This window comes from Peromyscus maniculatus, chromosome 16 (assembly GCF_049852395.1).
Source record: "Peromyscus maniculatus bairdii isolate BWxNUB_F1_BW_parent chromosome 16, HU_Pman_BW_mat_3.1, whole genome shotgun sequence".
NCBI lineage: Eukaryota > Metazoa > Chordata > Mammalia > Rodentia > Cricetidae > Peromyscus > Peromyscus maniculatus.
In genome coordinates, this window is record NC_134867.1 from 54027396 (window position 1) to 54053649 (window position 26254).

At 41.7% G+C, this 26254-nt stretch overlaps 2 protein-coding genes across 5 annotated transcripts in view; both read right to left on the minus strand.

Annotated features, from left to right (window-relative positions):
- Positions 1–2756: 2756 nt before the first annotated feature.
- Positions 2757–14083, minus strand: Mtrf1l (mitochondrial translation release factor 1 like). Of its 2 annotated transcripts, XM_006978080.4 has the most exons (7): positions 13038–14083; positions 10335–10414; positions 8444–8627; positions 7085–7248; positions 5215–5332; positions 4250–4386; positions 2757–3618 (listed from the first exon to the last, which is right to left on the minus strand). In XM_006978080.4, the coding sequence occupies exons 1-7, from the start codon at positions 13882–13884 to the stop codon at positions 3418–3420; spliced, it is 1731 nt and encodes a 576-aa protein (XP_006978142.2). In that variant the 5' UTR covers positions 13885–14083; the 3' UTR covers positions 2757–3417. The 2 variants fall into 2 exon arrangements, with proteins under 2 accessions (XP_006978142.2, XP_015852271.1); XM_015996785.2 differs by lacking the exon at positions 13038–14083 and having other exon boundaries at positions 10330–10414.
- Positions 14084–16716: 2633 nt separating this feature from the next.
- The window catches only part of Rgs17 (regulator of G protein signaling 17), a 97390-nt gene continuing 87852 nt past the window's right edge, over positions 16717–26254 (minus strand). For all 3 annotated transcript variants that reach the window (XM_006978079.4, XM_076552835.1, XM_042262347.2), the window contains one exon: positions 16717–23893. In XM_006978079.4, the coding sequence (XP_006978141.1) occupies positions 23705–23893 (189 nt within the window). In that variant the 3' untranslated portion in view covers positions 16717–23704. The remainder of the gene's footprint in view (positions 23894–26254) is intronic.

The window sequence follows — 26254 nt, forward strand, 5'->3', positions numbered from 1 at the left end:
GCTACACACAGAAACCCTGTCATGAAAGACGGAGATGGTTGTGTAAAACATACTCCCTAGTGGGTAAGTGCGGAAATAACACTGAATGCAGACCATTGGTGTATTGTGTGTACAGTAATGGAGTTGGGTTTTTAGAGGCAAGGGAAACCTATCAGAACGCTGAGGAGGGACTAGAAAAATCTTGGTATTAGCTTGCCTTTTTAAAGCATTAGTTTAGCATTAGTTTCACTTTATAATGATTGTGCTTAGAAGTCAAACTTCACTGTGTACTAGGATTTCAGAGCTAGTCAAGACAATGCAGAGACTTTTGAATCCTCCAGAGGTAGGGGAGGAATTCTCAAGGAATTAGAAAGGTGAAAAGGGAAAAAAAAAAAAAAAAAAAAAAAAAAAAAAAAAAACAAAAAACAGTTCCTTTAGGAAAGACTTCAGGAGTCCAAGGCCAGGCAGTGGTGGTGCATGCCACTAATCGAAGCACCCTGGAGACAGAGGCAGGTGGATCTCTGTGAGTTCAAGGCCAGCCTGGTCTACAGTGTGAATTCCAGGACAGCCAAGGTTACAAAGAGAAACCCCCATCTTGAAAAAACAAAGATTTCCTGTTTCAAAAAACAAGCATGTTGTAATATTGTTATCACAGATGTTTAAGGGACATTTGCATCAACCATACCAGGACTAGGACCTTGTTCCCAAATTAATCAGTAGTGCTGCTTTTTCAGAGAACCTGGGTTCAATTCCCAGCACCCATTGGCAACTCACAACTGTCTGTAACTACAATCCCATGGGATGAGATAACCTAATTTGGCATCCATGGGTACTGCAGGCACCTGGTGTACAGACATGCATGCATGAAAAACATATAAAAAGCAGATTTAAAGTGTTTTTAAAGATAAAGTACCTTTCATGAGAAGGGAGGGATTCTGTTTATGTTACCTGGTTTCTGTGCTAAATACTGTTAGCAGCTTGAAAACCCTTGCCTATCAGTAATGGTGTTCCACTACTCACTTTCCAATAGTAAGAACTAAATCCTCAGTATAAAGTAAGTGTACTGAAATTATAAGCTGAGTTCTGAAGGAAATTTGCTGGAGATATATATATATATATATATATATATATATATATATATATATATATATATATCTCCTAAAAACTGTTCCTAAACAGTTTTAGGAACTGTTTCCTAAAGGAAACATATATATCCTAAAAGTGTTCCTAAAAACTTAAGACTACTGCTGATTCCAAAAAATCTGGGAAACTGCCTCATAATTCCTTTATTATTTAGGTTAGAGCCTCTAAAACCTAGCAACAGCGGCATGGAACAGTCAAACGCTCCCTATTTCAATAGGAATTTATGTGACAACAGTGCTAGGTCACAGGAAAAGGTATGGGTGGTTTAAACTGGCCAAGTCTTAAGCATTAATGTCCACGAATGTCCAAACAACTCGCATAGTACCAGAGTATCTAGTTTGATCTCCATAGATGAAAATCTAGTGCAGTGTCTTGAAAATCAAGATCAGGGGTCTGATAAGGGTAAACCCACTGGATTATGTCTATAATTGGATCTTAGTTTGAGGAAGCCAACTATAACACACCTGGGGAAGAAGTAGAGAAATCTGAACTATTAGTGCTAAGTATTTGGGATCTACCATGAATTTTGTCATGTGATGATATATGCTTAAGTAGTGCCAGTTGGTATGTGCGAGAGGGAACTGTCAGGTTTGCAATTTTTTTCAGACACTAGATGTACGAAAACATTATTGAAAATGGGCAGTGACTCTGGGTGTCTGACAGTTAAGACATGAGCCCCATTCAGAAGGGACTCTTAAAACCTCAGTTGTGACGCTGACATACTTAGTATCACATTGGCAACACCATTCAAACTACTGCAGCCTGGACCTCTCTTTGCTGCCAGTATGTGAAGCTTGTCAGTAGCAGGTGGTGTGAGAAGCCCTGTAAGCATGACAGGACATTTCATTTCTCCTCGTCCATGGCACAGCCTCTGGGGGCACTCTCGGACACCATAATGGTTTATTTCATAAATTTGGCTTGCTGTTACCAATGTATTTCGTGACATAATATTTTAGATCTTCTCAAGTTTTGGATGGCACTGGCATTTAAATCAATGAAAAATCAGTTAACCTAGATTGCCCTCTATGCTACCATGTTTACCCAACCAGGCTGAAGGTCCGACTAGAGAAAACCCAGCCTCCTCCAATCAAGAGAGAAACATCAGCTCTTCTTGGTCTCCACTCAGCTGATTCACACTGCAGATCTTGGGACACATAGTACTGCTCTATATGGGGCCATCCTTATAGTGATCTGTGTAGACACATCCTATTAGTTTTATTTCTATGGAGAACTGATATAGCCCACCAAGGAGTTTTGTTCATACTTGAACAGGAGGCTTTTTGCTTACCATGCCCCATGGGCTTGAGGTTCTCTGAAAGACCCACGCTACCAGCTGCAGGGCAACTCAGGAACCTCTCCACCATTGAGTGGGCTATGCCATGCCCTACAACAGGCCTGACTCTACCCTGTGGAAGCACCTTATAAGGATGTGCTTTTATTAGGAACTTCGTATAGGCCATTCTCTCTCAGCCCCAGCATACCTGACTTTTAATGCTAGTCAATTTCACTGTCAGAATCTATCTCTTTACATCACATTAACAAAGATATTTCTGCTTAGTATTTGAAATTTTTGAGCACCTATTATTTTGCACAAAAACTTGTTGGAAATACGGGCCTATGTTAGAATGCCAAAATGTTGTTGGTATTTTTGTTCTTTTTATTCTTTTGAGGAGCCCACCACCCAGCTCCCAAATAAATCACAAATGGAGGCTTATTCTTAATTATAAATGCTCAGCCTTAGCTTGGATTGTTTCTTGCCAGCTTTCCTTAAATTATCCTGTCTACCTTTTGCCTCTGGGCTTTTACCTTCTATTTCTGTATATCTTACTTTCACTCTTACTCCGTGGCTGGCTGTGTGGCTGTGCGGCTGTGCCCTAGCATCCTCCTCTCCTTGTTCTCTTGCTCCTTCTTTCTCCTCCCAGATTTCTCCCTCTATTTATTCTCTCTGCCCGCCAGCCCTGCCCACCCTTTCTGCTGCCTCACTATTGGCCGCTCAGCTCTTTACTAGACCAATCAGGTAACACAGCTTCACAGAGTTAAACAAATATAACATTAAAAGAATGCAACACATCTTTGCATCATTAAACAAATGTTCCACAGCATAAACAAATGTAACACACCTTAAAATAATATTCCACAACAACTGTCTTCCTTTGTGTCTCATTTTTTATAGAGTAGAGTCCAAGAAACTGTTACCTTACATTCCTCAAGAGAATACCTGTTAAATATTGGCACAAAGTGATTTTGCTCTAAGATTTTTCTAGTCTGTATAAAAAAACAGCTTTACAAAGTAGCTTAGTCTTTTCTGGAAATCATTTCTACTAGAGATTCATAATCCGAATAGTCCTTTAGTGATTGTATCATGTCATCCAGAAGACAGTCTCCTTGCATGAAGTTCTCAAGGTCATGCAGTGACTTGTTTATCCTGTGATCTGTGACCCTGTTCTGTGGAAAGTTGTACGTTCTTATTTTCTCTGATCTTCCTTTAGTTCCAACCTAAAGAAACGGGGGAGACATGAGATGCATTAGGATCCAGAAGGCCTACAGCATTGCAAGAACCAAGTGTAAGTCCCTGACTCCCCAGATGACATGGTGGAATGGTACAGAGAAAAGAAGGTAGACTTTAAAATCAGACACGGTATCTAAGTCCTGCCTCTGCTCCTTCAATGCTCTCTGGCTTACGCCGAAACTTTAATTTCCCACCAGCAAAATACTGATTACATAACGATGGAGTCTGGCATGGGGCTGATATTTAAACGGTAGAAGCAGCATATTTATGTGTACATTTATATGTAATCTCTGGGAATTCGTGTCATCCTGGAGTGGTGAAAAGATGATGGGTGGTCATACTAAAGAAGTCATGGAAAGGCTGTATATGGCATAAAATGAAATACAAAACAGTAGGTTCATACTTCCATTATTCTTGCTTCCATAGGTTCCAAGGATTAAAAGCTGAGTAGGGACTTGGTACACTTTGACAGATCTGAGAAAAATACGCTTGACTATAGAAAACAGGATGAGACTGTACATGGGTACTGCCCTTATAATGAAAACAAGAACAGTAGTAACATAAAAACTACACTACCCATACATATTTTATCTTTGGGTTTCTTAAATCCATTTTTACCTGAATCTTTCTAGCGTTGTATCTTTTGGTAGTTTCTTCCTCTAGATGCATGCTGTAGAGCCTTGCCCGTAACTTCTTCATAGCCAGCTCCCTGTTCTTCAGTTGAGATCTCTCTTGCTGGCATTCAGAAACAATGCCTGAATAACATTATGAGAATTACAGAATTTTAATACAAAAATCTTTATTGTCAAGGACTATTCCTTTTCTTTCTTATCCCTTTTGTTCTTTTATGAGATAAATCAAGACTCTTAACAGAAGACTTTAAATACTTTTAATACAGACTTTTTCACATTGTTGGTTACCTATCTTAAAAAAGACTTATAAAAATGAAATGTATTGTTCCCGTTAAGGTAAGCCTGAGCCATATAAACCAGACATCCCTGTCACTCACAATCCACCCCAGGGCTCTAGTAACACTTCAAAGCATGGCTCTACTTAGCAGTGTCCAGTCCATCTGCCCAATTATCCAGATTCAAACTGCCTTGCCTTGGACTTGACGGTCTCAAGGGAAAGATGCTCCTGAAATGTATTTAAAACTGCACACATGTATCATGTTTCTGTGTAGGAAGTCCAAAGCTTTTATTGCCTCCATGGTCCTTGTTACTATCTTAGCCTTAATGCTAATAAGTAGCGATTCAGACCATTTTCTGATAAATAATCCAGGTCATTATCTCACTGAGGTTCTAGTAAATATATATTTCTAAACCCAACTGGCAGGCAGCAGGACTCTGTTCTCTTCACAGTGACTACCATGGCAACTCCTAATGCTTAGCCCTCCCTCTTCCTGGCTTTGTAATTACCTACATGGCATCAGCCACAGAACCTACAGAATCAGGTGATTGGTTAAGAGCCCTTAATGATTTACTTTCTTTTGGCAACTGAAGGTCCGCTTCGGTGGGAAGCCAGTCAGTCCCCCAGAAATTGATCTTGACTCTAAGTTCCGTGTTGGAAAAGTTGGTACATACCTGTAGGAAGATGAACTATTCGAACAGCACTGTCTGTAGTATTTACATGCTGACCTCCAGCTCCACTTGCTCTCTTAGTATCAATTCTCAAATCTTTAGGATTAATCACCAGTTTAATCTAGATATAAGAAGAAAAGTGGCAACTTTAAGAAACAATTGCATGTATCAACTGTCTTCAGGTGAGACTTACACATTGTAAATACATGTCATACATAGAGTTCACATAAAATTTAAAACGGTTTAAGAATAGATAGTACTTAGGATATTATTTTCAATTTTTTTTCTTTTTTTTAATGAATAGGAAACAAAAGCAACACTCCCTAATCCTCAAAAGTTAAGCTTTTTGTCTCACAAATGATGCAACTGGGGACAGTTAAAAATAGGAGATTTGGGGCTGCAGATGTGGCTCAGTGGTGAAGAGCATGTGTTGCCCTTACGAGGACCTGAGTTAGTCAACACATCAGGTGGTTCCAGCCTCTGTAACTGCAGCTCCAGTGGATCCGCACCCTCTTCTGGTCTCCATGGGCCACATATACACAGATCCACACACATAAACATGATTTTTTTTTAAAAAGTAGAAAATATAAAATTTTGCTGAATTCAAAGACTTTAGCAGAGAAAACAGAAAATAATAGCAGTTTGAGTACATGAAACTGTTTCAGGGAGAGAGGGGATGGTACTTTATTATAAATAATTTGGAGACAAAGATCATGAAGCTCAGGGTATGCATGCCATGAACACTGAAATCAAACAGGATGATGCACTGTCCCAGGAGATACCATCAGAAACACCATGTAGCACGAATCTTAAAAGTTCTTATTAATAAAAATAAACTCAGAGCCAGGTATTGGGATGAACGCTGAAAGATCAGAGAGACAGAACCAGCCACAGCTACCTCACCTTGCCAATTCCTCAGCTGGTCCTGTTTCCTCAGACTGGAAGCCTCTGAGTCCTCATCCAAATGCATCTCAGCTGAACTGCTGCTGAAAGCCTAAAAGCTTAATCAGGCTTCCAGTCTGAGGAAACAGGATCAGCTGAGGAATTGGCAAGGTGAGGTGGCTGTGGCTTGCTCGGCTTCTCTGATCTTCCAGTGTTCACCCCAATACCCTGGCTCTGGGTTTGTTTTTTTTTATTAATAAGACTTTCTAACAATTCGTGTTACAGCACCATGTTTAAAAACGTGTTCCATGAACAACTAGAGACTGATCTATGGCATGTCAATCATCTTGCAGTAAGATAACCCCTCTAAGAGTTGCTAGAAAAGCTAGACGAAACCTAACCCTCACTCCCGTGGTCTAGAAGCTATCTGGACTCCTGACACTGACTCGGCTGTTCTCTTCCTCAGTCTTCTCACAGATACTAAAAGCAAGGAAGGAAAGCCTTCCTATCATACATCTAAATAGGACTTTTTCTTAAAAATAGTAGGTAGAAACCCTCAAATCATTCCTATTTCATTTTTTAAGTGAATTAACTTGTCACTTTTGGCAGAAGAGAAATTATAGACTGAGAACTTGCTTTGTGGGGTGGGACGCACACTCGGGCGGGGCCTTTCTAACACAGCCGGGTCAGAGGCAGCAACTGTGCCCTTTTCTGACGGCACCTGGAGAAACCACCCTGCCACGCCAAGTGAGGCCCTCAAAAGTGTCACCTGACGCATGAGGGAGGCTGACACGGCCCGTTTACTGCTGGAGAAAAACCCAGTGTAATCTGGACAATCTACAGACATTTTTCATTCTTACCATCCGTTGTAAAATGACATTTCTTCAATCAAATTTTCAAGAGTAACTCAAGATAGGAAAGGAAAATCCAAACAATAAGGTTACAGTTGCTGGGAGAGCGGCCCTGTGCCAGCTCCATTACTATGCTTTACCTCAGCAGGCTGGGGCAAAATTGCCACTGTCATGGTGCTGGTGTGGATGCGGCCCTGCTTCTCCGTCTTTGGCACTCTTTGTACTCTGTGTACCCCTCCTTCAAACTTCATGTGTTTATAGGCTTCTGGACCTCCAATGCTGGCTGTCGCATGCCTAAGGCCACCTTGAAAACACAGGGAGAACTGAATTCTTTTTACCATTCTGCCATGCATTGTTTAAATTGACCATCACATGTGTTTTCATTAAATGTGTTAAAAGAGCCACAAAATAACTAAAAATACAGAGGACAAGCACATTGAAGAACTTTAGCAAGTCTTTGATATCTGGTATTTCAATACGTAATCTTTATTTAGATTCATTTAATTTTATGTCTGAGTGCTTTAACTCTGTACATGCATATATGTGTAACATGTGTGCCAGGTGCATGTGGAGTCAGAAGGCAGCATCAGATCCACTGGAAATGGATTTATGGGGGGGGGGGGTTTGTGAGCTACCACATGGGTGCTGGGAACTGAATTTAAGTCCTCCCAAGAGCAGCAAGTGCTTCTAACTACAGCTTTCCAGCACCTTAATCACCAGTGTTACTGTGCAGTTATTAAATCCCAATGCTGAGGAATTCACAACAGTAACATCTAACAGACCACTGGTTGGTTTCTTTTTGAGACAGGTTCTCTTGTAGCCCACACTAGTCCTGAACAGTGTAATTCTTCTGCCTCGGCCTCTTGGGTGCTAAGATTACAGTTGTGAGCCCAGAGTATTCTGAAACCACTTTTCAAAGCTACAAGTGATTATACATACCATATGGAATGGCTTTCCATCGTACTTTATAAGAGATTTCAAAATGGTATCTTTATTTAAAACCATTAGGTAAATATTGGGCATATAACTACTTAGTCCTTACAAATAAGTTCGGATCACCATCTTGCCAACCCTTTTCCAGGACATAATGTAGATGAATCAATGCTTTACAAAAACAAATCACTCCACTTCGAACAGTGCTGTTTAGAGCCACCTGAGAAGCAACTTCACCTGAGAAGCGGGGACAACACTGACCGTCGGGAAGTCTGAGCCCTTTTCCTGACGGATGACTAACGTACGAGGACCACTGGACTGAGGCAGAGGGCAGTGCTGGCCCTGGGCAGAGGGTCTTGGGGTCTATGAAAAAGCAGGCTAGGCCAGCCAGTAAGCGGTTTTCCTCCATGGCCTGTGTTTCCTGCCTCTACATTCCATCCTGGAGTTCCTGCCCTGACTTCTCTTCGCAGTACTGTAACTGAAGGATGAAACAAACCCTCTCTTCCCCAAGTTGCTATTGGTCACGGTACTCATCACAGCCACAGAAACCTAACTAAAACACTGACCTAGTTCACTTGGGAAATAGTCCAACGTTTCAAAATGCCATCTTTTAAAGGCAGCGTACTGCTGGTACATGTCAAACATCTCGGAAGTGAAAAGCATGGCTTCCTGACCACCCACACCCGCAGTCACCTCCAGGATCAAGTCACTCTCGTCTGTTTCTTCTGAAGGAACCAAAAGGGAGATGATCTGTGAACACAAAGACAGCACCTTCCTGTGACTAAGAACTAGTCAAACCAGTGCCCAAAGCTATAAAATTAGAGAATTTAGTATGTAACCCGTTTCTCTAAACAAATCATTTAATATTGTTCTTCACTACAGTTTGATCATCTTGCTAACTACAAATATATAATGCATAATTTCCACTAAGGTATTAATTTTCAGTTATATTTTAAGTATTATGAAATGCATCTACTTTTGATAATCAGGTTTGTTTTTATTTCTTCTTGGAATTCTTTCATTTCTGATGCTCCTGCCTCCACCTCCTCAGTGCTGGGACTAGAGCTATGCACCACCACACTGCTTTTATGTGGTGCTGGGGACTAAACTCAGGGCTGCACAATGCTGGATAAACCCTCCAATAACTAAGCTACGCCTCCAACCCCCACTTTGGGAATCTTGCACACTTTCTATCAACTCCCTATTCAGATATAGTTTGGAATTAAATGCTGGGAGTATTATACCGCGTGTAGTGTGCAAAAGAAATTCTCCTCTCTTGAAATACAAACCTAACATGGAAGGAAAACTGCATTTAGCAGTTACGCTTCCTTAACATGGGAGAGAAAACTTGATTTTGGAAGTTTAGGACTGGCACTCTATCAACAAAAGCCACGTTCTTGCCCCTTCAAAGTTCAGTTTGCCATCACTCTATAATCTTTCCTATTCATTGCCTTCCCAGTAAGAGCTGGTACATGAATTTATCAGTGAGAGCTGTACAGTACACAGGTCTTGTAGCATGAAGAATTTGAAAGATAGGAAGAATAACATTTTCTGCTTTAAAACCCCCTTTGACACTGGTAATCCCTTCATGGAGTGTGCACACAAGAGAAACATCATGTTGTAGGCCTGCAACAGATGAAAGTTTGTCACTTGTTCCCCAGTAAGACAGACAAGAGCTACAAAAGTCTAGAGTTGGAGAAAGGGCGATGACTGCTGTGGGATGCCTGTCTGTGCACTGTGAACGTGTGCTGCTCTCACTGGTTGATAAATAAAGCTGCTTTGGCCAACAGCCAGGCAGAACAAGGTTAAGCGGTGCAATCACTGAGACGGAGGGTGGAGTGGTGCTGAGGATGTCGCTCTGTATGCTGGGAATGTGTTGCTCTGATGTGGTTGATAAATAAAACACTGATTGGAGGAGACTACAGCCAGCTGCGGAGGAAGCAAGATGTATAGAAAATGAGGTAACAAGCCACGAAACACGTGGCAAAGCACACATAAGAAATATGGGTTAATTTAAATGTAAGAGCTAACTAGTAATAAGCCTGAGCCATCGGCCAAACGTTTATAATTAATATAAGCCTCTGAGTGATTATTTGGAAATGACTGCAGGATCGTGCGGGACAGAGAAAAACTTCCGTTTACATAGCTCAGTGGTTAAGAACAATGACTACTTTTCCAGAGGACCTGCGTTCAGTTCCCACGTCAGGCAACTTACAATCTCTATACCTCCATTTCCAAGGGATGTGACACCTTCTGGCTTCCAATGGCATCAGGCATGTTTGTGGTACACAAACACACTTGCAGACAAATATTCATACAAAAATAAAGAAAGACTAACAGCAACAAAAAGGTCTATCTAAATTGCAACAGGTTACTTTTCTGGACTCTTATAAACCTGTAATGAAATGCATAAGGAATAGTGGCATGGATGCTCTATTCTTTGTATACATACCATACCTGATGCTTCAGCTGAGTTATTTCTTTTTGACACAAAGCAATTTCACTCTCTGCAAGTTTCTTTAAATCTTCATTCTCATCTAAGAAAAAGAGCAGCGGTTAAGTTTTTCTTAATTAGTGTTGAATTCACCTCCACAGAAGCCATGATAATAGACTTTGAGAGAAAAAAATCTAAGTGACTGAGAAACACTTGGCAATTAAAAGAACTTGCGACTCTTGCAGACGACCTAGACTTAGTTCCCAGCACCCACATGTTGGCTCACAACCATTTCTAATTCAGTTCCAGGGGATCTGACCCCCTCATATTATTATGGTGGGCACTAGGCATGCATATGGTACACGTGTACACATGCAGGCAAAATACACACAAAAAGTTAAATTTTAAAAATGTTTATTCGTTTTATTTGATATGTATGATTGATTATTTGCCTGCATGTATGTATGTATGTACAGCAAGTGTATGCTGTGCCAAGAGGCCAGAATGGGGTGCTGGATCACCGATGACTGGAGTTACAGACAGCTGTGAGAGGCTACACGGTGCAGGGAACAAAATCTGGGTCCTCTGCAAGAGCAGCAAGTGCTCTTCACAGTTGTGCTTTCTCGGCAACCCCAATAACTAGACAAGTTACCATAACTTTACAATACCACAAGGATACATTTAACTAGATAGAATGCCCAGAAGAGGCACAAAAGGTTCTAACAGTTAAACAAAAATTGAAAGCTGCCGTCAGTCCAAAGTTAGTCTTAGTTTCCACGGATAAAGTAAGTATCCAACCCAAAGCACTGTTGGAGTCTGCCCAATGTTTACATAAACTATTTCTTTCACCTCTGCTTTTATCATTATGTTATCTTAGAGTTCTCACTTCTGACTTAAAGATGGACTTTCTCATTCCTGTTTTTCTGTTCTATGGACATATACAGCCTGGGAAGGGGGATTACAAACCGTTTTCTCTCTGAAACAGCAAACGTGCACACAGTTTGCCTGTGTGTGTGCTAATGATAGATAAGAATCTACATCGACGGGAGGTGGGACAGTACATATCCAGAGCCTGCCTTAGGGCAACGTTATGGCTCTAAGCTCTACAGCTTCTCCACACTACAGGGTTTTGTTTTCTCCAGTTCTTTAAGTAATTGCTTGTTGTCAACTTCAGTTTCCCCACCCCAACTGTTGGGAAATAAAACAGTTAACTCTTGATAACTAGAACTTATTTTTGGATTTCCTGATTACATTAATCAGACTTTTAATTAAATTCTCTTTGGCAAACTCACCAAATGTAAAGGTGTTTTTCAGTATAAGCTGAAAAGGGTGAGCTTATCCTATGTCAGGTATTGGCACGATCTTGTTTCTTCTAAGTAATTATTAGTTTCTACAAATTCATTTAACGAATTCCTTCCCAGTCCCAAAGGTCTGCCTATTCCTCTGGAACTCATGGTTTCTTCTCCTCCTGCCTCAGGTGTACTTTATTATGCATTTCTGCCTTGTTATGGTCTCTGCCAATTTTGATTTTTTAGTATCTACCCTGACCCCTCTGACTATTCAGGCTCAACAGCTTTCTCCTACACTGTAGTTCTCCTAGACCAATACGGAAATCTGTACCAGTATCCTAACAGGTTTATTTGTATTATGTAAATATGCATTCAAAGCAAAGCTCTTTTCCCTACCTCAACAAAACTCAACTTTTGTATCTCTAACTTAAATTAAACATAGGAATCATTTTGATGGCAGAAGCTGTCCCCTCCTGTTTATAAGTCCGCCCTAGTTTTATGATACATCACCAAATCTGGTTTCTTAGTGTCTTTCAGGTCAGTTCAGTGCCTACCTACCACATCTCTCCTCTGAATGGTAAGCAGCTTCCTCCTGACTCGTGTATTCCCACACTAACTTCACAGTGGACTTTCCCTAGATAACGCCACTTCTTTCCCTAAAAATGTAAGACACTGCCCATGGTCTACAGAAACAATTCTAATCCTTCTTCTTTCTGGTTTCCCGTTTCTCTTCCGTTGCCATCTCCCCGTACCTATTCTATGCTTCCACCATACAGTGCTTGTCACGTGGTACCTATATCCACGTCGATCACTTCTGCCTTCTATTCACTTCTACACCACCTAACCACCTCCGCTTGTTAGAGATCCATTTAAATGCTACTTCCTGTTTTTCCGCACTTCTCTTTATACTGAAATTTCAAATCCTTACTTTTTATTCCCATTTTTGTGTGTGTCTATGAATATGCATGTTTGCATATGTGTGGGCACACATAAATGTGGAGGCCCGGGGTTGATGCAGGAAATCAATCTCAATCCCTCTTCTTACTTTCTTTAATGAGACAAGGTTTCTGAATCAAGCCTAGAGTTCCCACTTCAGTAACCAGACATTTCGGCTTCCGACTTGGCTTCGAATGCAGAGAAATCTCGAGGGAAACGTGCAGAGAACTCGGATTTCCAGGGCTAGGGTTCTAACTCTCCAGTGCATCACACCTCACACTGCAACAGGTCAATACCATAAAGGCACCGGGCTGCAAAGTCGGTCGCAGGGACTACCTCTTCTTTCCTGAGCATTTGAGCTGCCAGGAGGGGAGGGGAGGCAACTAAGAACCTTAGTAACTTCTGATGACTGATGGGCAGAGCACTGTGTTAAGGGAGGCCTGCAGAGCCTGAGGTCGGGAATGCAGATGGCTTCCAAACCCGCTGCAGCCGGAGGCTTACCCTGCAGCAAGGATTCGGTGTCCCGCAACTCCCGCTCCTTCTCGCTGAGCAGCCGGGCTGCCGCTGCCAGCTGAGGTCCCCCGGCGTCCAGACCCCCGGTCTCCGAGCCTGCCCGGCGCTCCAGGAAGGCCCGTAGGGGCCCTTCGCGGGCAAAGAGCTCCTCGGGCGGCGGCGTAGTGCGGCTGAGGCCGCGGAAGGCCCACAGGCGTCGGGCACCGCTCAGAAACCCGCTCCGCATCCTGACCGAGCGCACACCGTAGCCGAGCAAGCAAGGCTCTCGGAAGGATTGGGCTCCAAGTGCTCTAGGACTGCCTTTAAAAGTTCTGCCGGAAATGATGAGAGGGCTTCCGGCAAGGCGTGGGAAAGCCGCTAGGTGTCCTAAAGCCAAAAGGTGAAGGGGCGGGGCGACCACGAGGCGTTTGCCCCGCCTCCAGCCCGAGCGCTGGCTCCTGGGCCCCGCCTCGGGTGACGGGGCTCCACCCCCTCGGCCCCGTCTCCAAGGGAACGCAGGGCAAAGCCCGGGTGCCTCGGCCCAACCTCCGGGAGGAGAGGGGGAGCTCCAAGGCGGTGAAGCTCCGCTTCCTCGGCCCCGCCTCCAAGGGGGAAGCTCCGAAGCTCCGACCCGGCCTCCCGAGGGGGAGCCCCAATGCCTCGGCACCACCTCCGAGGAGGGTGGGAGCTCAGCTTCCTCGGCCCGGGCCTCCAGGGGTGGAGCTCCAATGTGGCTCCATCTCCGGCGCAGGGGATCGCCAAGGCCTGGGCCCCACCTCCGGGGGTGGGGAGAAAGCCTCGAAACTTTGGCCCCGCCTCCAAGGGGGAAGCTCCGATGCCGCGGCCCCGCATCCATTACCAAGGGGAGGGAAGGGAGCGTCCAGGCCTCGGCCCCGCCTCTAGGGGAGGAGCTCCACCGCCTCGGCCCCGCCTCTAGGGGAGGAGTTCCACCGCCTCTGGGGAGGAGCTCCACCGACTCGGCCCCGCCTCTAGGGGAGGAGCTCCAAAGCCTCAACCCCGCCTCCAGGCGGAACTCAGACGCCTCGGCCCCGCCTTCAGTCGAGGCTCAGGCCTCGGCCCCGCCCCTAGGAAGCTTTGACCCCGCCTCCGGGCTGAGTTGTAAGGCTGGCCAGTTCTAGGGATGGCCAGGCCAGGCCTGCAGCAACTTCTCTGCTATTTGAAAGTGAGGGTTTGCTTCCCAAGTCTGCATGGGGACTTGAAGAGCCATGAAGATAGTCGAGTGCCCTGCAGGCTCAGAGATCACAGCCACGGGAGTCATTTGTCCCCAGTCTCTAAGAGTGAATTTTAGGATGGTCATCCGTGTTTTCTCCTCTTCTTTTTCCTATTTTGTTTGTCTGACAGATGAGTTAGGTTCCTTCCCAAGACAGGTGTAACCTACCACGACCTCCAAGTGATGCTAACAAAATGTATCTGTTTTCCTTTCATCACCTACACATCATTCCCCAGCTTTTTCACGACATCCTGTCTCACGTTCTGGTCCATTCAGTCCAATTCTCTATTGCTCTTTCACTCTGCTCTTGCTCCCCTCCCCCGCAAATCCATGTTAAAACTAACAAAATACAACACAAGGAATCCTTCAAAAACCTGCTTTCCTTCTGCTCTGGAACTTTTCCTCACAGCGGGAGTACTCACTTATCTTGCTCAAGGCTCAGTCTCCAGCCTTACACTGAAAAATATCAAAGGCCTATCTCCAGTATCCATCCCATCCTCCTAACTGCTAACTGCTAAGATCCGAAAGACTTAACCACAGCCCACAAGAGACGTGGATAACAGGGAGTGAATAAATACAGCCAAACCACTCTTGGGAAAGCAGGGCTTGAAGCTCAGTGTATGAACTCTACAGGATTACTAGCTGTTTTTTTTTTTTTGGGGGGGGGGTGCTGTTGTTTTGCTGTGGGATGGTCTGTATGTCAAATTGTTCTGATTGGTCAATAAATAAAACACTGATTGGCCAGTGGCCAGGCAGGAAGTAGGTGGGACAAGGAGAGAGGAGAGTTCTGGGAAGCAGAAGGCTGAGGCAGAGAAACACTGCCAGCCACTACCATGACAAGCCGCATGTGAAGACACCGGTAAGCCACAAGCCACGTGGCAAGGTATAGATTTATGGAAATGGATTAATTTAAGATATAAGAACAGTTAGCAAGAAGCCTGCCACGGCCATACAGTTTATAAGTAATATAAGCATCTGAGTGATTATTTTATACGTGGATTGTGAGACTGCGGGCTTGATGGAACCTGGAGAGAAGCCCTCCAGCAACATTGTTTGTTTGTTTTTACGGTGGTGGTTCACTGCTGATCAAACTATCTTCATTGTAGAACAAAATGGTACTCTTGCCAGGCGGTGGTGGCCCACGTCATTAATCCCAGCACTCGGGAGGCAGAGCCAGACGGATCTCTGTGAGTTCGAGGCCAGCCTGGGCTACCAAGTGAGTTCCAGGAAATGCACAAAGCTACACAGAGAAACCCTGTCTCGAAAAACCAATGTATATATATGTATATACATATATATGTACTCTTAAAGTGAAAACTAATTAAAACTATTAATTACAAAATTCCCCCCAAAATCCCGAATTTTGCATCATATCTAATCAATCCTTAGCATCAAATACACGGGTACTGAAGTAAAAAAAATAAAGTGGCCCTTCAAACATCAGCAAGCAATTCCAGTGTAGTGGGTAGCCATTCCAGCTTGGATCTGGAAGTTCCAACCCCCATTGAGACTCTGGCAACTGTCACACCTACGAGGCGGGGCGAGGGGAGGCGCCTGGGTACCCGAGAGCTGGATGGGCCAGCACTCTCTCTGTGTGCTCTCTCCGTGCCAGGACGCTGAACGGTGAAGGTGGACTGTGCAGAGCTCCAGAGAACACCACTGGACTGCGTTACACCTTCCCCAGACCCTGCGACCTACCCATTACTTAATTTGTGAGTTATGCCATTAAATAAATATCCTTTAAACTACGTGGAGTGGCCAAAATAATTTCTCCAATATCTGGCGCCCAATGTGGGGCACGAACCCACGACCCTGAGATTAAGAGTCTCCTGCTCTACCGACTGAGCTGGCTGGGCCGGAGCCGGGCCAGAGCTCTGCACAGTCCACCTTCACCGTTCAACGTCCCGGCACCGAGAGAGCGCACAGAGAGAGCTCTGGCCCATCCAGCTCTAGGGTCCCCAGGCGCCTCCCCTCGCCCTGCCTCGTAGGCGTGACAGTTGCCAGAGTCTCAATGGGGGTTGGAACTTCCAGATCCAAGCTGGAATGGCTACCCACTACATTCCAGTACTTAAAATTTCCCTTATCCTTGTGTATTCAAATGATACTATGTAAATGCTTAGTTTTAAGATGGAGGTTGAGACCAGTTTTGTTTGTATTCTGACCTGAGTATAGAATAGTAGTACCATGAGGTTTTCTATTAGGAAAAGTTATTTCTAACACTAAACTCAATTTTGAAGTTATTTTTTTCTGCCACAGAAATTATGGTGAGAGTATTTTGAATTTAGTGTGAGAAATCCCTCCACTGCACTTTTCAAGACATCAGTTACTTCAAGAATATATTTTACTACTTATAAAAGGTACTCTAATGTTACATAACGGTGTAAAGAATCCACCAGAAGTCATTATACTCAGACAGTTTATACTCAGATAGTGGTAGGCCAATGAGCACACAATAACTTGTCTAAGGATACATGGAGAATTCTTTATTAATTCAAAACATTTTAAGAAAATCAGTGTAATGCATATGCATTTTATAATAATATCCATAAATCTCCACAATATAGTTAAATGAAAACACCTGTTATTTGATTTACTTTGAAAACTCAGATACACTTAGAGACTTCTGAGTTTTCTTACATTATTGTCATGCTCAAATCTATTACATGGTAAAAATTGTAGCACTTCCAGGAAGTCTATTATTGTACATAGGTAAATGATAAAATCTATTCAATGGAATAAAAATGCAGAAAAACAAACTGCAAGAAAAGAATCTGGATTATCTATTCAGTTATGAGTACCCACAGTTACTTCAGTATTATGAAATAGCCAAGCATGGTTACTCTTGCATTCATGTACCCAGAAACTTTTCCTGGTCCACTAATAAATATATTGGTAGAATACAAAATATGGAAATAGATTACTAAATAGAATGAGCATGGAAGTAGGAAATTGTACATGTTCAAGACGATAAGTTTCACAGAATCAAATTCATGAAAATACTTTTTAGTATTTTGAGAACACTTTAAAGTCAGACACAAGAAACACCGTGACGAACAGGCTAAAGCTAGAGGGGCAACATCAAGTCTTCCACACCACTTCAGCGTAGCATACATTGCTCAGTGGATGGTACACAGGAAAGCATTAAACACGAGTAATAAATAACCACTTGCTACAATTAATGAGACTAAAATCTTCAAATCCAGCATGTGCGCAGGATCTAGGTAAGTACACAGGGTGTGTCAGGGAGAGGGGAATCGGTTACGCTTTTAAGTGAATATTCAAGCTAACACTGGTTTGGAATTTGATCCATGTCACTTCCTCACTCACTGCATGTTCGTTATAGTATTTGGTAGTAATCTTTTAAAAGAGCCTAGTATTTTGTGCTAAGAAATCTGCCAGAATTGCTTTTGTTTGTTTTTCTTGCCCAGTGTAAACAGGCTGTTTCCTCCAAGACACCCTCTTGTGCGTGTGTATTACTCAACAGCAGAGAGGCTACTCAGAACAGGATGCTTCAACCAGGTGATAGGTAAACAACAACAACAACAAAGAAGAGCCCAAAGCAAGAGTCGTTAGCCTGCTGGCATGTGCCTTTGATGTCCTGTAAAAAACTTGGCGCTATTCAGGGATGGACAGGTGGCTCAGCAGTTAAGAGCACTTGCTGCTCTTGCAGAGGACCCGGGGTTCAGTTCCCAGCACACACATGGCGGCAGGGAAGAGGGGGGGACTCAAAACCATCTGTAGCTCCCATTCCTGGGGACTCTTTTGGCCTCTGAGGTGCTGCACACATATGGTCACATATGTACATGTGGACAAAACACTCATACACATAAAATCAAAATAAATCTTTACAATAACAAGACAAGAATAACACTATTCCTTCTAGAAAACAAAAACTCCTATCTAAACACACACACACACACACACACACACACACAAACACCTAGACAAATCCCAGCAGAGTGATGCTCTGCACAATAGATGTCTGCTTCCTCTCAAAATTGTCAAGGTTATGAAGGATACAAGAACACTTCTAGAAAGTCACAGCTGAAAGGAGCCACGGGAGAGGTAACAACAAATGGTCACGTTGTTACCAGATGTAGGAGCAGAGAGAAGACATTGGGTAAAGCATCTGGTATTGGAGTGGAATACAGACTCAATGAGTCAACACTACTCTTTAACTGTGACTAATGGCTGTCACAGGGGTAGAGCACATGAGGCCATTCTGTACTGTCTTTGTGATCTTTCAATAAAGGCTGGAAATACTCTAAAATTTGATGAAACACATAGCAACTGTTATCAGTCTTTCCACTCACAGTTTCATGATAGAATTGACAAAAATCACACTACTATTAAAAAGATGGTTTTTTAAATGGTGCTTTATGAAATTACAGTTGTCTCTATCATCTACTGACATACTTGGTATATTGGTAAATAACTTGATTTTTATATTATTCCTATCCTTGGGAATGTTGATTTATTTCCTATGTCTCCGTCTTTGTGTGTGTGTGCGCATGTGTGTGTGTGTGTGTGTGTGCACGCACATGTGTGCATGTTCATATTTAGATTTTGCAAATATGTTTCAAATAATCAACAAAGAAAGTAGAGTAGAGAGCACAGGGAAAGGTGCTGGGTAATAAATGAGAACAAGATATAATAAAACATCTGTATGAAAATGTTGTAATAAAACCCGTTTTTGTATGCTAACCTAAAAAAATTAAAGGAAAAATTTGGGAGAAAATATATTAAAATGACATTGACTATAGACCTTCCTATAGACTATTACTGGCCTGCAGAACTCTGATAAATTATCATACTCAATACCATTGTTCCCATGACCACCCCATAATTAATATTCTTCATGTTCGGATGAAGAGACAGATTCAGAAAGGATAGTGACTTTTCTACCATCTCTGGATACCAGTTGAAATCAGTTTGGTCATTGCAAAAGGAGATGTGCCCAAGCCTAAGACAATTAAATTATCGGTTTAAAACTCAAATCGCTAACTATTTAAAAAGCTGAAATGCTGTAATGAAGGGATACATCAACAGAAAAACGTGCAACAGAAAACATTTGGCACAAGACATGAGGGGGACTTGAACTTCAGGTTGTCCACATGACATTAAAACGTTGGTTATCATTATGAGTACTTTTGATACCTGCTTTCCCCAATGCAGAGCCTTTGTCACAAGAATTGAATGAGTCCCCAGCCCCATCTGCCCAACTAAGGCAACACCCACTTCCTCTGTGTTCTCACTAGAAATGATGGTCTGGAATATTCACTTAAACTGATGGGGAAAACATGTCACTTACGGCTGTGTTGGACTATATCTGTAAGAGTAATATTTTTCTAAACATACACAAAACTCAAAGTTTGCTGCTGGGAGCCAATACTTCTCAATGCACACTGTGTGTTGCAATGATATTAAAATCTTGCAGATACATTCTGAAGTACGGTCTCAGATGTTTTAGTGGTAAATGTTGGCAGTTGTGGCAAGTGAAGAATTATTAAAATGATTACACGTGGGATACTCCTTTCTAAGGATGGCATTGTATATTAACATTGAATATTTAAAAACAGAAAAGAATACCCAAATAATCGACTTCCTTTGGAAATTGGTCATTAACTGGCAATCCAAATAGATAGGTAAGCCAATCTTTTGACATTCTTTCCTATTTCAAAATAGTACATAAATCTTAAAGTATTCAAAATCCATGTTATGTCGGGTTCTAAGTATATCTTCTAGCTGTTTAAAAACAAATTGGTGGTTTTTCAAAAGGTTATTTTCCTATGGTTAATTTTGTTTCTTCCATTTAAAAATCTTCACCAAAGCACCTGATTTTTTTATTTGTTTTGAGTGTGGTTTCCACAATTACAATGTGACTTTTTCCGAGAAGATTAAAAAATTATAGAGAAAAAAAAGAATAGACTTAAATTAAAATTCAAGTATTATTTTAAACCATCACAATAGGGAGAGACATGTATTTGTTTTCAACAAATAAGCCTTTATCTAGTTCTATAGTCCTTTGACACTGAACTATCAAATAAATGTAGCACACACTTTATACTAGGAGGCATTGGAGGGCACTAATAAACAATCCAGGCATGGCGACTCACTGTGAAAACTGGTTATATATAAATATTGTATGAATTTTTTAAAGACCATATTATAATTTTGACTTTTGCATTTCACAATTTCAGTATCAAAATCCTGTTTTGCTCATATTCCTATGTGCCTTGTCATACTGTCAGAGCATCTGTGATAACCCTGGATAACATCATAATAAGCCAGAAAGAGAAGAGTCATCCATCCAGTGTTAGCATGTCTATTTGGAAGATCCACCTCTCAAGACCTCTGTTTTCAAGTCACCTCTGTATACATCATCTACATCACCTACTTTTCTTTCCTTAATAGATATGTCTATAGACAGGTACTATAGAAAGTGCATTAACCTCTTCTGTGTATTCGCAGATTCTAAGAACATAAAAAGTTATCTTGGCAATTTAAACCACAAGGTGCTTCATTTTAAAGTGCTAGTATTTTCCCCAGGGAGCTATATACTCGCTAGGGATGAAATCAAAATTGAATAAAGCAAATGTTGTGCTCTTGAAATGGTGGCAGAGACACCAGTTGAGGGCTTTTGTTTGTTTATGATAGCTCTGTGATTGAAACTGAAGAAATCATACCGTACTGTAAAAACTGGTATAGTTATAAATCCACAGACACACCCTTCCAAACTTGAAACATTCTGGAATGAAGTCAGGAACCCTCGCCCCTGAAATAGGAATTTAGCGCAGACCTGCTCACACGGCCTGGCTAATGACACGAACTGTGCAAATGTGCTCTAGAACCTTCTCAGGGAAACTTCTTAACTGGGGTTCCAAAAAGACACAGCAACTTTGAAATGCAAACATGGCAAATGCCCAGGTTAGAGACGAGGCCTCGTTATGGAGGCCCTTAACTTCTACATTTGGTAAAATATTAGCTGCATTGTCAATCAGACAACTCACCTAATCGTCCAAAGCATCTTGTAAAGATAACCTATGAGAGTAAGTCACCAGCATCCACAGTAACAACAGGAATATAAAGTCTACATCAAAAACAATTGTGCATGCAGAGAGTCATAGTATTTTACATATCTCCTGGTACGTGCACCAATTCATTGTGCCTCAAACACAGAAACACGTATGATGCCATACTATATATGTGTACACTCCTAGGAGCATAATAAACTAATCAAGAAAATAATTAAATGATTCAGAATGATGGGACTTCACAATAGAAGCAACGATGCCCCTTTTAAGATTTCTTGACTCTTTAGGAAAAAAATAGGATTTTTTTTCTGTAAACATCTTCATAACTATCTTTTTCTCAACGTATTACTGAAACTATTCAAATAGTAAATATCTAGGTGACATGAATAAAGCACATCTTAAATACACTAAGACTTTCAGAAAAAGAAACACAGGCATGTGTTAAAAGATGACGGTTATAAATACTTTCTATCTGCACTTTAACTATGTGTTCATAAATAATGTATTTAAAAGTGCTGAACATGGTAGGATAGTCAGCGACGCCAGTGTAAACAGAACGCTTAGTTTTCGACTCTGCAAATTGTCTTTAAAATCCCATTTCGTCAAACACTGCAACAGCTAAAATATTTGCATAGGGAATAGGTAATAGCCCTTTTAATCATAGCTCCTGAATTCTATATAAGTTAGAAAATCATACTCACTTAAAAAACAATTCTTGAAATGTTTTAAATTTATGGAAAAAGAAACATGATGCCAACCTTTCAAGTAACATAAATTTAAAAAGAAAACTCCAAACTTTTCTTTTTAAAAAAATATGTTTAATAAATTAAAAATGAGAGGTAGTTAAAAAATGACAAATAAAACCTATAATTAAATATCATCCTTAATATAAGGCCAGTATTCTCAGTGGATATAAATCTTTTTAAATCTTCCATTTTTTTAGATTACTCAACATTATATTCATTGAGTTTAAGATTAAAAAAATAGTCTCCAGGGGATATTGATATTGAAAGATAAGACCTTGATATAAATATGAAATTGATTGTAATTTTGGTTTTGTGCACAATACGACACTGTTCTGAAGGTCAGAAATACATGCCAGGGTCAAGTGAGTATTTCATGTAAAGAGTTAATGTAATTACAAAAAATAATATTGGCAGCTAAAATATTTGAGCACTGTACTGCCTTTTAATTGTGGATGAGGGTTAATTGTTTTTAACAATGTTAAAATAAATCTTTCTTGAGATACTACATGAAAACAGTTAAGGTCTGACATCGGAGATTTTCTTCTTCATAACCCTTTATAAAATGTTGGCTTAGGAAAAACTTAAACTTTTCACTGGATTATACGTTCAAGGCAAATATGCCACATGCCAGATGCAATTCCTCGAGATGTTTTCACAGTGCTACACGTAGGCATTCCTCACTAGATCTTTTGCTTTATAGTCCCAAACTGGATCAGCAAGCACATTATTATTTTCTTGCTGACATACATAACTTTACATGACTAATTTAGAACTGGAGAGCCATTCTTTAATAAATTAGTTATAGTATTGGACATTTGATATATACATAGACTCATTTCTTCTTGTATGAAATACCTAAAAAGAGTATCACTCTTGGATTTTTCAACGAGACAGGGTATCTTCAGCCGATTTTGTGCTTTTTAAATTTTTCTTATCACTGTTAGGTTTTGTTGTTGTTTTCTTTCTTTCTTTCTTTTTTAAAACAGAGCAAACTCTGCTGTAATGAAAATTCCAGAGTTTGGGCAGTGAACAACCAGAGGGCTCTCAGACTAAGACCCATCCACAGGCAGAGATGGTCAGCTAACTTTTTCTTTCCATGTACAGAAAAATTGGCTTCAAAGTCCCTGTACTAAACATAGTATGTAGCATGGTTAAATATCACTGTTACATGTTTAAAATAGCCTTTTTTTTGTATCAGATTATGCTTAAAAAATGCAAACCACAGCCAATTTGTTGGCGATTGTTTCTAAGAGACCATATTGCACAAAAGTCCTTAATTACAGATATAAGGTATGCTACTGAGGAAATAGTACAGCTAAGTGGCAGACAAAGCAGTTGTACTTTGCACATGCGGCCTCTGGAGATGCACTAGGAGACTGCTCAGAGGACTAGGAACACAGTTTGCTTGCAAGGAGAACAAGTGTTGAATAAACAAACTTAATTTGGCAATTCACTGTCTCGTATAGACTTTTCTCCAAACAGAATCATGGGTAACCTTGATTAAAAATGGAGACAAAGACCCTCATGGTTGTCTCTTGCCAGCAGCCCGAGGGTGCCAACCTGTAGTTCTCCAGGAACTCAATTTCTGGTGTCATTTAACTACTTATATTTCCCATCCCAGCCCTCTGAAGTGATTTTTTTTTTTTTTGGCCTTTCCCATGAAAGTTACGATTCAGAAGAAGAGTTGGCAGTACTTTCCACAAAGGCTTTGTAGATCTGCGAGTTCAAGAATCTTGGGAAAGAATCCCTGTGCATCAGGGTATAGATCTGGAGCTGGGCGTCTTCATACATGTGAGGGCTCGGGTCCAGCAGGTTCTTGTTGATCACCTCCCTAACTCGAGAATCCAGGCTGACCTAAAATGGAACAACAACAGATTATGTCCGTGTGGTTTGCAAAGGACATCTCAGAGAGATTTCATAGATGAAGTCTGATACTCACGACCCCAGAGACTGTCCTTTCAAAGGCTAAATAAATGATTTGTGAGTTCCTCCTTCTGATGTGGAATTATACAACAGCGAAGAAGAAGAAGAAGAAGAAGGAGGAGGAGGAGGAGGAGGAGGAGGAGGAGGAGGAGGAGGAGGAGGAGGAGGAGAAGGAGAAGGAGGAGAAGGAGGAGAAGGAGGAGAAGGAGAAAAGAAAAGAAAAGAACAATTTGGCTCACACAGATCTTGGCTTCTTCGTGTTTATCTTCTCCATGTATTATTGAGTGCCACTGCCAGAAAATAATCAGAATGTTATTCACCACCCACTCCTTTCCTGTGATTGTTAGCGTGACTCTGTTGACAATTGGGTACAAATCTGAAGGCAGAAAAGAATTCCCCGACCAAAATCAGCACACCTGTCATACATGGTACTTAATAGTTTCATATTCCAAAGGGTCCCACCAAGTCAAGGCAGGGAGAGCACAGACCATGGGAGAGTAGAGAAAAGCAGAAACAGAGTAGCTCTACAGTCCTAACCATGTGGCGCCATCTGGGAAACATCTTTAAAAGATCTCTACAGAGCAGAAACTAGGATAATGAAGTATACTACTTAATAAAAGAATCTTAGGAAATCAGAATACTCAATAAAATTACCAATGCAGTGTTGCTTTAAAAGTATACAGAAATTAAACTCAGGGGAAAAAAAATTCAGTTACCCATCACATGCTGCTATTACTGGGCAATTTACCTGGGACACAAAGGACATGTTAGGAAAGGAGGAACAGAAAAATAGCACTAAAGCCATGGTTAGGGGAACAGATCAAATGATCTGTCCTAAAAGGCCATGTTAGAAATAAAACCTACAAATGTAGGAGGCTTGGATCCCCAGCCCAGCCAAAGGAGGAGGAGAAAAGAAAAACCATACAGGAGACAAAACAATCATCCAGAGTGTTGATTGCTTTCGACTGTGACCATGGTGTTGTGGTGCATGGCTGACTGTCTCTTAACACACAGCCTTTTGTGTTTATATGCAACACCTTGGCCTAAGCATGTTGTGATGGCCATCTTGATTCTGGCTGTTTTTCTCCTCCATAGACAGGACTGTATGTTGTCTGCAGTGATCTCAGAATGAAGCTACGCAGATCTCACCGTGTTCCTGAACTCAGCAGACACGTGTGTTAGGCTGGTGGATAATCCAAAGGGCAGCTTGCTAGGTTTGTCAGGAAATGGAGGCCAGCAATTAGTTTCTGCAGTCTGACCTACCCAGTTTATGCATACAAAAAAGTGTCCATCTCTTAGCTGGACTGATTAACATGTTCTCCTTTTTTTGGGTCTTCTCTTTTTAAACACACATTTTGTAAGTGAGCTCTTCACTTCATTTGGCTTTTTCACACCATATGAAGTCACCAACAACAGCAAAGGGGGTGGGTGGGGCTGGTCATCATATTACTGTAACCCCTTGAACATTTCTCAAGAGCAAACTAACTTAAAATTTTAATTGGGTTGCTAGAAGTATTCCTTATAGGTTCATTCAGATAATGGGAAAAACAGGCTAGCACTTCTGATAAAGTGTACAGGAAGGAAAAAATAATTTCTATTCTCCATTTCTGTCCAAGAGTTAGTGGTAAAGAAAGGAGAGAAGTGAGTCCTTCAGTACTGGGGGAAAAAAAATCCCAGCCTAAGAGTCAACAAGGATGCCATGGGGTTTTATTTGTTTGTTTTTGAGCTGCCAGCCAGGGAAATGTTTTCAAACTAGTATTTATGTGAGCAGCTGGGTAAAAGCAAAGAATCCTGGGCTCTGTTTCCCGAAGTCCAGATTAAGCAGAACTTGGTGGGGGTGGGGGTGGGGTGGGGATGGGGTGGGGATGGCTTTGCAGTTAAAGCGCTTGCCTTGCTAGCATGAGGATCAGAGCTTGCCTTCCATTCCCAGAACCCCACAGAAACGCCCTGTGGGTGGGTGGGGCCCCTTGTGAGCTTCAGAAGCAGGAGACAGAAAAATCCCCAGAGCATGCAGACTGGGGGAGGGGGAGGGACTCTAGGTTTGCTCGGGGAAAAAAACCCACCTCGATGGTAATATAGAAGGGCAATTGAGAATGATTCCTAATGGATATGCAAATATATATATACATATATATATACACACCTATTGTTGCATATATATGCGTGTGCGCGCGCGCGTGCACCATTGTGAACGCGTACCATTGCGCGCGCGCGCGCGCACACACACACACACACACACACACACACACACACACACACACACACACACTCTTGGGTAGGCTTCAGTGATTG